This window comes from Kryptolebias marmoratus, linkage group LG11, assembly GCF_001649575.2.
Source record: "Kryptolebias marmoratus isolate JLee-2015 linkage group LG11, ASM164957v2, whole genome shotgun sequence".
Taxonomy (NCBI): domain Eukaryota; kingdom Metazoa; phylum Chordata; class Actinopteri; order Cyprinodontiformes; family Rivulidae; genus Kryptolebias; species Kryptolebias marmoratus.
Genome location: NC_051440.1, coordinates 17,069,787 through 17,084,193, shown reverse-complemented (window position 1 = coordinate 17,084,193; position 14,407 = coordinate 17,069,787). Strand labels below are relative to the sequence as shown.

The 14,407-nt window shown below is 38.1% G+C and overlaps 2 protein-coding genes across 5 annotated transcripts; both read left to right on the top strand.

Annotated features, from left to right (window-relative positions):
* The first annotated feature begins 2,792 nt into the window (after positions 1–2,792).
* LOC108230000 (receptor-interacting serine/threonine-protein kinase 3-like) lies at positions 2,793–6,464 on the top strand. 3 transcript variants are annotated; one of them, XM_017405751.3, is made up of 13 exons: positions 2,795–2,907; positions 3,158–3,343; positions 3,449–3,773; positions 3,856–4,007; positions 4,090–4,139; positions 4,325–4,462; positions 4,666–4,748; positions 4,870–4,936; positions 5,017–5,066; positions 5,234–5,338; positions 5,459–5,504; positions 5,633–5,872; positions 5,947–6,464. In XM_017405751.3, the coding sequence occupies exons 2-13, from the start codon at positions 3,198–3,200 to the stop codon at positions 5,952–5,954; spliced, it is 1,410 nt and encodes a 469-aa protein (XP_017261240.1). In that variant the 5' UTR covers positions 2,795–2,907; positions 3,158–3,197; the 3' UTR covers positions 5,955–6,464. The 3 variants fall into 3 exon arrangements, with proteins under 3 accessions (XP_024859525.1, XP_017261240.1, XP_024859524.1); XM_025003757.2 differs by lacking the exon at positions 5,947–6,464 and having other exon boundaries at positions 2,793–2,907; positions 3,195–3,343; positions 5,633–5,940; XM_025003756.2 differs by lacking the exon at positions 5,947–6,464 and having other exon boundaries at positions 5,633–5,940.
* Positions 6,465–6,721: 257 nt separating this feature from the next.
* impdh1a (IMP (inosine 5'-monophosphate) dehydrogenase 1a) lies at positions 6,722–14,239 on the top strand. Of its 2 annotated transcripts, XM_017406213.3 has the most exons (16): positions 6,723–7,747; positions 8,353–8,451; positions 9,619–9,667; positions 10,308–10,409; positions 10,527–10,601; positions 10,771–10,977; positions 11,096–11,183; positions 11,256–11,455; positions 12,303–12,393; positions 12,496–12,591; positions 12,720–12,863; positions 13,066–13,207; positions 13,307–13,450; positions 13,537–13,620; positions 13,861–13,877; positions 13,995–14,239. In XM_017406213.3, exons 1-16 carry the CDS (start codon positions 7,512–7,514, stop codon positions 14,099–14,101), a joined length of 1,881 nt encoding a protein of 626 aa, XP_017261702.1. In that variant the 5' UTR covers positions 6,723–7,511; the 3' UTR covers positions 14,102–14,239. The 2 variants fall into 2 exon arrangements, with proteins under 2 accessions (XP_024859552.1, XP_017261702.1); XM_025003784.2 differs by having other exon boundaries at positions 6,722–7,747; positions 11,096–11,455.
* Positions 14,240–14,407: the final 168 nt, after the last annotated feature.

Here is a 14,407-nt window from a genome sequence, read left to right as displayed (position 1 = left end):
CTCTGCGACTCTTCAGACCGTGCAAAGATCAATCCTTCTTCTTCCAGTTCTTTTATCTGAGAGCAAAACAGACCCCCCCTCACTCCCTTGTTTCCCCACTTTTAAAACACTCCCCGTGGACCACACACCCTCCTCCCCAAACTCCTGTGACTGGGGCGCCTCTTACTAAAAGCTCCCCTCCCTCTGTTGTTGCTGTCCGCTCTCTTCCTACTATCTTCACAACACAAAGCACTTCTAGTCAAGCACGTGGTTCTCCGGTCTAACTGTTTTTTTCCAAGGTTGTCCTTCGCTGCTCCAGAGGATGTAACCTGTCTGCATCAGTGATGCTCCTCCTGCTTTAGTGGTGGAAAGACAGACGTTCACCTCAGCTCCCCACTCCAAGATCCAGCACAGAGACCTCCCCTTCACCTTAATCCCTGGATGTATCATTAGCATGAAACACCTGCAAAGAGGGAAGCAAAAGAGGGAGAGTTGAAAATTCAGTCTGAGTGGAGCAGAGAATGATGGAAAAAGCAGCAAGGAGGAAAAAATGTGGCGTGGTGAGCAGCCACTGGTGAAAGAGGTCCACACCAAACTGAGCGTAAATGAGGGTGGGTGGGGAAGAGGGAGGGGAGAGAGGGACAGAAATGCAGAGATCGAGAGCAGACTGCGCCTATTGATGCCGGCTGGGGAATAAGGCAGGATGAGATGTGAATGAATACTCACAGGCTCAGTTATGAAAGGGGTTCACACCTGTGATTGTGCTCTTATGATTTAGACACATTGTGCTATGTTCAGAAGAAACTGCTCTTTAGACACAGAGCAATGATTTTGCTTTGTGTTTTTTTTGACAATAATTGCTTAGAAAAAAAGCAAGCAAATGAGCACTGCAGAGATGCAGTAAAAAGCATCAGTTCCATTCCAGTTCAACCAAGTGATATGAAACTGAATTCAATTATTTTTCCTCTTTTGGAAGATGGACCAATATGAAAAAGGTATTTCAGTGTAAACAAAGAAGAAAATGTATATTACAAATAATTTTTTTTCTATGTCTGATACACACAAAGATAAAAATCAGTATCTTGATAAAATGTATTCTAGGGCTCTTAATAATGCAAAAGTGACAAACATTTTAGATTATCTATATCTATCTCCATGATCAATAAACAATAAAGGAGGCTTTTTAAACATCTTAATTTGCTTAATAATTTACATCAAAATTACCATCTGAACCACCTTGTGTAAAAGTGGTCGTGCACTAACATTTAATTCTACTATACCATCTATATTCAAAAATCTTCCATTTATTGATCAAACATAAAAGAATAAATGAGTTTGGAGCCTGACATTAAATGTTCCCATTGTGAAGCAAGACTTTACCAGCTGACTGATGTTCAAGCTGAAATGAAAGCAGGGCTCAGTACAATCAGCTGTAATCAACTCTGTTGTGTTTTTAGATGTGCATGTTGTGCATGTTAACCACCATGTTCCAAATTGTTCAAACTGTTTTGTTCAAGGAGAGACAAACTAAACCCAATATTTGTCTCTTTTCACTTCAAGACCTGTAATTGAGTTTGGAGAGATACATTTTAGACAAAAGCCTTACACTTTTCTGTGTTTAGGCAGTGTTATGAGCATTTTGATTGCTTAAAGCAAACTATTGTCTTTTTGGCCCCTGGTTTTGACATTAGAATTTATTTTCCTTTAAGCAAAGACTGACTGTGTTGCTCCTGTTTTAGTCATTGGTAAAGTGTCTCCACCATCACTAATGCACACTTTTGTATGTAGTTTTATGAGCTAATCGTCAAAACTACAGTTGAATAGAAATGGGCTCTAAAAGGAACTATCCGTATGTGTTTAAACCTGGGATACATTTTCTAATACATGTATCAATCTCTTTGAAGTTTCTTCTTTAAGCTTGTCAGTAAATTCTGTGAGTGATCGCAATACAATTAATTTAATGTAGGTGCAGAGGAGCTTACAGTAGCACTTAATCACGAAAATGATGGCATTTACAATTTAAAAGGCTTACTGAAACATCAGCAGAAAAAGAGTTTGTACTTTTAATTGGAAATTTTTTAACCTTCCATGTGTCCCATAGGTATATGTTAATTTTTGCATTTCACTTCTTTACCTTAGCTTTATTATCATCCACTGCCAAAAAGTAAAAGGGTGATTTTGTTTCCCACCTGTGTCTGTATGGATGTGTCTGTTTGTCTGTACTGTTTGCAAAATATCTCATGAACCAGCGGTTGGATTTTAATGAAACTATCAGAAAGCGATCAGTGAATATACATCTAAAACCGATTATTTTTGAGATTATTTTAATTCAAGATGGCCACCGTGCATGACTTTCTCTGGCTTTTGCACATCTTACTTCTTACTTCTTACACTGATGAAAATGAATTCCAATTAATATAAAAGACAAGCCAACACTTAACAGACCAGATCTGCAATCTTACCACACCCTCACCACTAGAAAAAACTATGTGGGGGTGGCTTGACAAACCCTTTCATCCTCACTGGGTGGCTGTGATTACAAGAACTGCAAGGAACTGTGTGTCAGAGATTATGGCCACTATCAACAAAAAAGGTACAAAGTTCCTGTGTGTATATGTGAAGGAAGTCAAAAATGTCCAAATTCAATGCAGCCTTTTCTGCATATTTTGTCTACAACATAATTCATAACTATCTGAGTATTTTAACCCGACAATTTCAAGAGGGGAAAGAGGAAGGGGTGGGAGGTGGTGGTTGTTTTATGCTTACTGTGCTGAAGTACTTCACAGTTCAAGTCCCACCCCCAGATGCAGCTTTAGCCAGCACAGAAACAGAAACAGGAAGTTGGAACTTACACTGTCTTCTTTTCTCATCGCTTTGGGTTGAACTTGTGCTTTAAACCACATGTAGACACAGTCTAGGGGCTATAAAGTAAGTAGACGTCAACTATCTAACAGTATAATCAAAAAATACTAAAATAGTGTTTTTGAGAAATGCTTTTTTTAATATTATTTTCATTTACAGTCAGTCTCTGCAGTGTTCTCACTGTAAATAAACAAGAGCAGGATAAAGAATAGCTGCAATTTAGTTTATCAAAGCAACTTTTAAGCATTAGTGAAACAAGTTTAGTCACGTTTCCTTCTTTTTAATTATAATTATGTAACTTAACTTGTTCTAATAGATTTTGAGGTCTTAAACTGTATGCCTGAATTCACCAGAAGATGGCACAGGCGAGCAGTGTGGTGATTCGTGACACAGATTTGGAGGAATGGAATTACATTGGTTCTGGGGGGTTTGGAGACATCTATAAGGCTTGTCACAAGACATGGGGGCTTGATGTGGCTATTAAACTACCTCTTCAGTCAAGGTAAATTTACATATAATACAAATAAATAATTTTCCTGAGGTAATATGTCATATTTCCACTGCATTGAATAAATTCTACAGCTGATTGTGAACCTTCTCATTTTAGACGAGCTGAGGAGAAAGCGCTGGTCAACGAGGCCAATAATATGAAAATTTTGGAATTTGATTTTGTGCTGAGAATTTATGGAATTTACGATGGAACTCCTCCACGTAAAGGAATATCCAGTCAGCGAGGTATAGTCATGGAGTACATGAGGAGGGGATCCATTGAGACCCTGCAAAAGAACTTGGCTGGCCCTCCTCCACTGCCACTGGCCTTCCGTTTGGCCTATCAAGTGGCTCTAGGAATAAACTTCCTCCATTTGAAAAACGTTCTGCATCAAGACCTAAAGCCCAGCAATGTGCTGCTGACAGATGAACTTAATGCCAAGGTAAAGTACCTACCACTTAAACCTTTACGTTTCAGTGAAATGTAAAGTTAAACTCAGTGGTGCTGTCTTTGTTTTTTTGCAGCTGGCAGACTTTGGTCTGTCCAGGGTCACCACCAGTGTTTTGAAGACCAGTGATAAAACAGAAGGAGACTTTGGAGGCACACTTAAATACATGCCACCTGAAGCTCTTAAAAATGTATCGTACGAGCCTGCTCGTTCTTTTGACATATACAGGTACACACCGAATTACACTTTTGCAAATCTTACAAAGTTAAAAACCTACTATTATCTAGAATTTTCACTCTTTTGTTATCAGTTATGGTATCCTACTCTGGTCTATCTTTACTGGTCAAGAACCTTACGAAGGTACGACAGATTTTTTTGTCAACTTTCTTTTTAATTGTTCAAACCTTTGTGAAGTGAAATTACCATCTACTATCAGTTTCTCCTAATTTATCAACTTAGAACGGATCACTGAGCGAAGTTAACATCCTTTTTTCACATCCGCATTCAGCTCTGTTCATGTCTTTATTGTTCTGAATGCACCTTAGGCAAAAATGATAGCCTAGTGAAACTCAGGATCCCAGAAGGAGACAGACCTGAGGTCAAACTTGAAGGGATGGAAGAACTGGTTACACTGATGACAAAGTGCTGGGATAAGAATCCAGAAAACAGGCCTAAATCTGAAGGTATGAGCATGTGCTTATCATGGAAATGAGCATGTTCATTGTGATAATTTAAAATTGTTTCCTACTTTGCACAAAACAAAGTAAAATGGGCTGCATGTATGCACAATACATGCATTATTTGTATAATTAGAATTCAATAATTCAGATTGTTTATTTTCTACTAATTCCACCCTCTGAAATGAAACATTTGGCTTTCTTTCTAGAAATCATGAAAGAGACGAAGAAAATGTTCTCAAAGCACCAGAGAAAAGTTACTGCAGCCGTGTTTGAAGTCTTATCAAAGTTGGTATGACATATCCTTACAGAATACTAAAAAAACAAACAAACTGACAACTCAGAAAGTAATCTTCTTCTTTTTTTGTTGTTTTGTTTTTTGTTCACCTGATATTTACTTTACTCTATTTCAGGATTCACCCACTAGTGATCAATTCCCTCTGACAGGTGGGGCAGACAGCAATACTTCACACCCATCAGGTAGATTTTATGACTCTGACTATGTTGCTTTTCATACCTAACTGCCTAAAAACAAAAAGTAAATATGTTTTTCGTTTCAGAAAATGCAAAGTCAAACGATATTGTGGATCATCCCAGATTTACAACACAGGTATTCTTCAAATGTACAAAATTTAAGCACAAAGTGACAAGGATATCTTAGAACATAAAATATGTCAGGACAAGTATATGTTAAAAAATATTTCTCTAGTATTTTATAACAGCAATCATTTCTCACTCACCTAACTATTCTTTTCCTTTATTTTAATGCTTATTCAGGATCTTGGAGTGGCAGTGGGGACACCCTCTGGAGAAGCTGCCAGTCCATCACAGGACCAACACAGAGACACTCAAGTCAAACAACCAGATACATTCACTCCTAAGGTCACTTTATGCTCACTAATTTAACTAATATTTCTTTATTTTTGTTATTATTTAAACCTATTTTTGTATGACTGGTGTTTCACAGTAGAAACTAAAGTCTTTGTATTCTGTTGTCAATAGATGTCTGACAGTGTTTGCACTAAAAATCTGACTAAAACAGAAAAAGGTATCAATTTATTTTATTTATCTGTGCTGTTTCTGTATGACATAAAAATGAGTTCAAGATTGGTGAAGGAACCACCGTTATCACTCTTCTTAACTACATGTCTGTTTTTCTTCTCTATTTTAAACCAGCGACGTTTGTTGACGACAAGAGAGCAGAATTAATACAACGAACTTCTCAAATCATGGCCATCGTTGAAGAGCTTGGAAAGAGAGTCCACCCAGAGGCATACTCAACGATTAAAGCAAAAAAAGTTCCCCAGGAAAAAATGAGACAAATCTATGAGACGACATTACGTTCAGGCGAATCAGCCAAGGCTGCCTTCTATGATGCCTTGAAAAAACACGAGCCAGATCTGATGGAGGACCTTGGTATGACTGGATGCTTTTAAACCTTCGAGCTTTTATTTCTGCCAAGTTTTTCATTTCATTTTCTTTTCCCTTAGGTGCCTAATTCCAGCGCAGCTGAGGTCCTTCTCCATTTTATATCATCTTATTAAATTTTTTAATATAAAAAGGAAAATGGATTTTTTACAATTATTATTTTTAAGTTGTTTACATTGTAAGAAATAGTATTTGATTTACCAAAAAAAAAAAATGTTAACTCTTCCCAGGTACTGAAACTAACTTTAGGGACACGGACAGTTAATGGGGAGTAAACCTGAGCTTTCGCCACTTTTTCTGTTTTCATAAGCACTGTTTGAGAAAACAGCTAAGATACTGGACAGAACCATTTAACCTCCAGGACCCTGGTAGAGGATTCAAGCTTAAAAGAAAAAGTGTAAAACATGTGATAATTGTGGGAAGTAATATTCTATGTATGCTGTTTATATATATTGCCAAAGTATGGTTGTTATATGAGCAACATTTCTGTAGCCTGGTTTGTTTTATATTTGTAGAAAATATTGAGCATGTTCCCTGAGATGAATTTAATTACAATAAATCATTTACTTACCATTCAGAATTAAAGGTGAGGCTGCCTTTACGTGTGTAAAGTCTTTATATAAGTCTGTACAGTATGTCATCCATGCTGTGTAAGATCACACTGGGGTTTGACCTTTGTGTCTTTTTCAACTCTGTCTCTTTGACACACACACACACACACACACAGTCCCACCATTGTAATCCTTCGAGGTAAAAGTGCTCAAGTGTCATCTTGACCCATCGTTCCCCCTCACTCCTACTCCCTCCTCACCCCACCCTACACATCCATCTCACCCCACCCATCCTGCTTTAATGCTCCCAATCCTCTTTGTGAGATGGGCGAGTGACGTCTGCTGCTGTCAGAAACAGAGATAAGCTCAGCAGCCTCCAGGAGAACGAAGTGGAGAGAAGCTCCCAGCCTTGGGGAAAATCAAGCAGGAGTGAGTCACACTGGGAATGAATTTCTGCTGCCTAAACTAGACCAGACTCACTTTCTCAACAGCATCTCATTTATGGGACTGGAGAGCATACAGGGAATTCTGAAATCTGTGTGCCATGAGAGTTACCTTGACTGAAAACTCCTCCCTTTGCTTGAGGGCTTTCATTCCAAGCATGGGTGCTGTCACAGGAATATGATCTCTTCTGATGGCAAGAAAAGCATTTTAAACGATCGTTTACTGCTGCTGAGTTTTCTAAATTTTTTAAAGGGAGATTTTAAATTGAAAGTATATTGCTGCGAACCTGAATTTATGTTTTATTCCTGACTGTTTTGGTTTAACTACAGCTCAGGTAAAAAAATAAAAATAAACAGAATGCAAGAAAGCTTATTTCAATATCAAGTGTGTCTAAAAAAGATGTGGACGTGCACTCAAAGCATCTTGTGCCCATGAGTGCATGCAAGTGAGCAGCGAATTGATAGTGTCTCTTGGGATCTGCTGAGCCCAGTGTTTACTTGGAGTGCAAGGTGTGATTCTACTTGTTCATGTGCAAAAGAAGAGCTTGATTAGTGTGTCTGTGTGTGGGAGAGAGAGAGAGAGAGTGAAAGGTGTGTGGCCCTGTGGAGGTCAGAGTCCTGGATTTCCCAGAGATGGAGTGTCATGGTTATGACCGGTTTGGAGACAGCGAGAGGGACACTTACCAGATTGACTACAGAAGGATTGTGGGAGACATGGAGCCAGCGTGGCCTCGCGTCTCAAACAGAGAAGGGGAGCAGCCTCATTCCTTCCTGGCTCAAGCCCATTCAACATCACATGTGCATGGGCATGAGACTGCAGCCCAGAGATACAGCGCCACACGTATCCAAGCTGGATACGAACCAGAGAGGTCAGTCTTCACACCAGACTATTTTTATCCACCACAAAATCCAACTATTCTGCTGGGGTAATAGTGTAAGAATTTAAACGTTCTACCAACTGTGTCTCTGGCAACAACTGACACATTTTTACTTTATATTAGCTACGGCTGTTAGTTTTCAAGCCCATTTACTGACCTGGGCAGCTAACCAAATCCTCTTACCTGTTACACTGCCATCATAGATATAATGAGTTTCCATTAACAGGGTTGTGCTCCTTTTGTTGGCAGTTCCTGTTTGCTCTCCAGATCTGGTTATAGCAGAGGTCAAACAGGGGGTAGATAAGATAAACAACACATATTCAAAAAGTTAAAGAACTGACAAATGGAAGTTTTATTAATGGCTACGCAATATGAATTTACATGGAATGCAAGACCCAATTATAACAAAAAATAAATTTTAAAAATCAAAATAAATCAAATATTTAAAGAAATAAAAAACTTCTACAAAGATTCCTTAATTTCTTGGAAAATCTAGATCCGGTTTTGAGTTTTAAATAATGGTCACAGGTAGAAATATGCATGCTATGCTCTTACAGATGATATTTTCATGCATGTATGCATTTTTTATGTTTAAGCATGGCTGACTACTTGATCAGTGGAGGGACAGGTTATGTTCCTGAAGATGGACTCACGGCACAACAGCTGTTTGCTATCGGTGACGGGCTGACATACAAGTAAGAAACCTCTTTTTTCCTCTTTTTTCTTCCTGAAACAAACATGTAGTTAATATGTTGAGACAGGTGCAAATGCACAAATGTCACACGCACCTACAAAAATGACAGAGTCAAGCAAGGACTCCCATTACTGTTAATGTTTACAGTGATGACGCATCAGCTTAGGTCTTAAATGAAGGATTATTGTGAGTAACACTACTTTCAGGGATTCTAAGTGGTTTCACAAACATAAGAGCAGTGTGCCTGTGTGTGTTTGTGCATGTGTGTAGAGAGGTGTGGGGAAATGGGTGGAGTTTGAGGTGACAGTGTGTTAATGGGTGTCATGCAGTTTCCTATGTGTGTTGGGTTTATCTGTGAGCGGAGACGACATGCTGAGCCTTTTAGGAGGTTGAGCTCTTGACAGATTATTTCACCTTTTTTTTTCTCACTGACTTGCACAAAAAGCATATCCCTGATTAAAACTTGACTTGTTCTCCAAATAATCTAGAAGCATCACAGGATGCCTTTAAGACTGCAGAAAAAAGATTGAAAAGCATTTCTTGGATTTAAAAGTTTGGTGCACGGGGAACTTATTTTTACAGATTTTCTTTTTTGGTATAAAACTGTAAGCTGCAGCAGTATGATAAGTGCTGATAATATTTAACAAATTAATTATAAGTATGATATTATAATCATAAAATTGACTTTGCCATATATGTACTGAAATATTTTAAGAGCATATTTATAGTTAAAGCAATGGTTCATATATTTTGGAGTGGGGTTTATCTAGAAATGTTATCAAGAATAATATTTAACCTGTTTTAGTTAATGATTTGTTTTTAATTCTGACTGGTCTGATGAGTTAACAGCTAGTTCAAGCAGAGCCATGATCAAAGTAACTTGCTGCTGTTGTCTGAAATCACAAAAATTTCACAACAGTTAATGTGAATTTTGTTTTAGAAACCCTTACTTTGCTGCCATATTTATTTTATATCGTGATTCCAATATTTGTGCTGGAAGTGCACCAGAATGCACCAGAAGTGCAGCAGCTAACTGGTTATGTTGTCTGTGCTTACAAATTACCCTAAAACTGTATGAATAACTCAGTGGGTGGTTCATTATGGTTAATGAATCCAACAAAAATCATGATTTTTTTTTTGGCCACATCTGTTTCCTCTCTGCTTTCAGTGACTTCCTCATTCTCCCTGGTTTTATTGATTTCACTTCTGATGAGGTGGTGAGTGTTATCACAGTGTAATACATAGTGTAGTTAATGCATACTGTTTCAAAAATTCACGTTTTCTAGTGTATTTTTTTTAAAGTCAAGTTACAGCTGCAGCCTTCCTAATTGCTACAATTTCAGTCATCTGGAAAACAAGAAAGGTTTTTGTGACTATGGTCTTTAGACTATATGTTTACTATTATTTTTGTTTATTAAAAAAATCTAGTAATCACACAGATTTTATTTAGTTGATATTAACATTTGTAGTTTTGTGTTCTTCATTAAAAACAACATATGATCACAGGATTATTTGTTCTGTTTTATAACTCTGCTGGGACTATAAATTAATTTCTAGCCTGGGTCACATGGCTGGTTGCTTGTTAGCAGGTGCTCAAAACAGAAACACACACACACCTGCATCTTTCACACTCAACAGGTGATTATAGCAAGTCAGCCTCTAATATGTCCAAACTGGCTTTTAGGGTTTATTTGCATAGAAAAAATAAAAACAACCATTTAGTTAGAAACACTGTCTCTGTGCTGAAGCTGCTTCTTTGCAGTGACATCACTAATTTATTCAGCACATTGTGTTGGACTTTTCAAATTGAAGTTGTTGTCCAGTGTGAGGCTGACATTTATGCATCCTATTTTAAAGGATTTGACTTCTGCACTGACAAGAAAAATTACTCTGAAGACACCTCTCATTTCTTCTCCCATGGATACAGTCACAGAGTCATCCATGGCTATTGCTATGGCAGTGAGTACGGACACTCATCATTCCTAATTATCCACTCAATTAACAATTATTCAGATCTACAATTTGTGGAAGAAAACCATGATTTTCATTCCTTTACTTTCATGTGTCTGATTTCAGCTGATGGGTGGGATTGGAATAATCCATCATAACTGCTCTGCTGAGTTCCAGGCCAACGAGGTCCGGAAGGTCAAGGTAAGACAGAAAATCAGCACAGACGTGAATTTACAACAACAGATAGAAAATCACTGAAACACCGGGCATCATCAGCATCTATAAGTTGCACAGTTCAAAATCAATGTGCGGACGATTTCTTTTTTCTTTTTTTTTATTCACTCATAGCTTGTGCTTTTGTTTTTGTCAGAAATTCGAGCAGGGCTTCATCACAGACCCGGTGGTGATGAGTTCTTGTCACACGGTCGGAGATGTGTTCGAAGCTAAGAGACGACACGGTTTCTCTGGGATCCCAGTGACAGAGACGGGGAAGATGGGCAGCAAGCTGGTCGGCATAGTGACTTCCAGGGATATCGACTTTTTGTCTGAGAAGGACTACGACAGACCTCTGGAAGAAGTGAGTGTGGAGTTAATGCTTTTCTAAAAACGTTCTATTTGTGAGAACTAAAGTTGGAGAAATCATAATGCTGTCTGATTTAGAAAACCTACAAGTCACAGCTCATTGTTTGATCCAGGCTATGACAAAAAGAGAAGACCTAGTTGTTGCGCCCGCTGGAGTTACATTAAAAGAGGCAAATGAAATACTGCAAAGAAGCAAAAAAGGTAAATCAAAAAGCCGTGGCATTTCGACTGTTTGTTTTTCTTTTTACTCATTTTACATTTTGGTTCTCTCAGGTAAGCTCCCCATTGTTAATGACAACGATGAGCTGGTGGCCATCATTGCCAGAACTGACTTGAAGAAGAACAGAGATTATCCTCTGGCTTCCAAGGACTCCCGCAAACAGCTGCTGTGTGGAGCTGCAATCGGTACCAGGGAGGACGACAAGTTCAGACTGGACCTCCTCATCCAGGCTGGAGTGGACGTCGTGGTCCTGGTGAGTTTCATGTACTATACCATTCAGCTTCTGCATGTAGTGAAGCTTCAAACCTGAGACGTTTTACCCACAGGTGGTGATATAAAAAATACATTTTTGTTTTCCTAAAATCTCCTAAATGGTTTGGCCTTTAGTCAAACAATTTGCTTAATTTTCATCGGCATAAATTCTCATTATTTCAACTGCTCTAAAAATGTGTTTTGCCCTTTTCCTGAAAAGCTGTTTTTAACTTCTTACTGAAAATCTCACTGAAAATGAAGAACCTACAAGTGATTGCAAAATGAAATCAGGATCATTAAGACATTTTAGGCTTTGAAGGAAATTTAGCTCATTATATTAGTTACAGTTTTACAACTTAATTAATTTGGATTAAAAATAGGTCATACAGCATTTAAAAATTTGCTTTGATTCAAAACAAAATTAAAGATCTTTGCAACTGCATACATGCAATTTTTTAAAACTAAACCTGACCAGTCTTTTGAGATGACACACCAAAAACCAGAAGACATATTGTTTAAAACTTCCAAACATTTTGATTGCTGTTAGCTCAATAAATGATGATAATGTCAACTTGTGACATTTGCCAAATTAGAAAATGAATTCAAATGTCCAGGATTTAGATCACTTGGCAGCCATGATCCACTTTTTCACTGCATGAAAGTTTACATGGTGAAATTAATGTTCTCTACACTCACTGAAGGCACTAGATCTGATTTTAAAGTTATAAATTAGGAACACAAGTTCTAATTGCTTTGTGCTTTTTCTACAGTACCTGACTTGTTTAATGCATTTACAGATGTAAACCTCTGCCTTAAACCATTTCTAATCAAATTTATTTTACTTTCAGGACTCTTCTCAAGGAAACTCAGTGTATCAAATCAACATGATAAACTACATCAAACAGAAGTATCCTGATCTACAAGTGGTTGGAGGAAATGGTGTGTCCACCTTTTCTTACATTTGTCTTGCATAAAAAAACCCAACCTTTTTCTCTTTGCTTTCCTCAGACAGCTCTTTTCTGCTCCTATGTCTCTCTCTAGTGGTGACAGCTGCTCAGGCTAAAAACCTCATAGATGCTGGTGTGGATGCTCTGAGGGTCGGCATGGGCTGCGGCTCAATCTGCATCACTCAGGAAGGTAGAAATAAGAGCGCAGCGCTGAATGTTGGCCCGTTCGGGATTCAGTCTTGCACATCTAAAAAGGCATCTTGTGCAGAAGGACACAGACAGGATGTTTCAATCTCACGTTACATTTTTGTTCCTTAGTGATGGCATGTGGACGCCCCCAAGGTACAGCTGTTTACAAGGTCGCAGAGTATGCCAGGCGCTTCGGAGTCCCAGTCATCGCCGACGGAGGCATTCAGACTGTGGGGCACGTGGTCAAAGCTCTCGCTCTGGGAGCATCTACAGGTAGAAAAAGAGCAGAGCGAATCTATTTTACTTTACTTTAGGATCAGTCAATATAAAAATGTGGCCTCCTAGAAAAACTCTCTTTCAGAACAAAACTAGCTAATTCTATGGCATTTTTCCCCCTTTCCTGCATATTTTGTTTCATTTGCAAACACTTAATCAAGATTTTAAAAAAATTTTGTTTAATAATTTTTGTTTTCAGTGATGATGGGGTCCTTGCTAGCAGCAACCACTGAGGCTCCAGGAGAATATTTCTTTTCAGACGGTGTGCGTCTCAAAAAGTACAGAGGAATGGGCTCCTTGGATGCCATGGAGAAGAACAACAGTCAAAAACGCTATTTTAGGTATGAGTAAAAACACGTAAGCTCTCAAAAAAAAAAAAAAATCAAACAAAAACATATAAAATGTTTACCTCTTGCGCTACATGGACTGAATTTTTTCAGTGAGGGAGATAAGGTAAAAGTGGCTCAGGGAGTCTCGGGATCAGTCCAAGACAAAGGCTCCATCCAAAAGTTTGTTCCTTACCTCATCGCTGGGATACAACATGGCTGTCAGGACATAGGAGCCAAGAGTTTGTCCATCTTGAGGTTAGTGTGAAACTGTGTGAATATGTTTACTATTACTTCCTAAAGATATTTTTTGCAGCACTTTATCAAGTCTTTGTTGTTTTCAGGTCCATGATGTATTCAGGAGAGTTAAAGTTTGAGAAGAGAACCATGTCTGCCCAGATGGAGGGGGGAGTTCATGGCCTCCACTCGTATGCATGACCTTTATGCTTCCTGTGCCATAAATATTTATTCATGTTTATGTTTTTATATTTCCCATTTCATGTAAATGTTGTTGATGACAATTTAGTGACGACTATCATCTCTTATTTCTTTTTGTCTCTTTAGTTAGCATTTGTAAAACTAATTTTTGTCACAAGGAAAGTAATTTAGTTATAGTTAAATGCATCAAAACTCTTTCTTCTTTTTTCTCACTCATGCTCTCGTATTAGATATTCTTTTGTGCCATGTGAGTACATTCATGCGGTTATTGTCTTCATTCATCGACTCATCTCCACTTAAGACCACCCTTTTTGGTGGTCGAATGAATTGTAAACACATTTTTTTTCCCCTGTTTTAATTGTAGTTGCAAGAAGCAACTTTACTGAAGCAGGAGGAGGAAGAGGAAACACACGACCCGGACCGAACGTCCCATCCCCGGCTGCTACGAACAAATGCAATGGACGCATTTGATCAAAACCACAAAGTCACCCTTGCATACAGGCATTTACACCAGATCAAATAGCAAATAGACACCAGATCAAATTGCTAATATGAACATAATTATTGGTCACATTTTCTGCCTTTTATTTCGCTAGCAAAGATAAAGGCTGACATTTTATAGATTTTATTTTGCTGGGCCATTTTAATAAGCCACACATATGAAGTTACTATTTATTTTTATATAAAAAGTTCTGTTCAGCTGTCTTAGTGTATGACACATGGTACATAAGAGATCTAAAATCTAAAGTCAAAGTTACAATAAATTTTGGAATTATG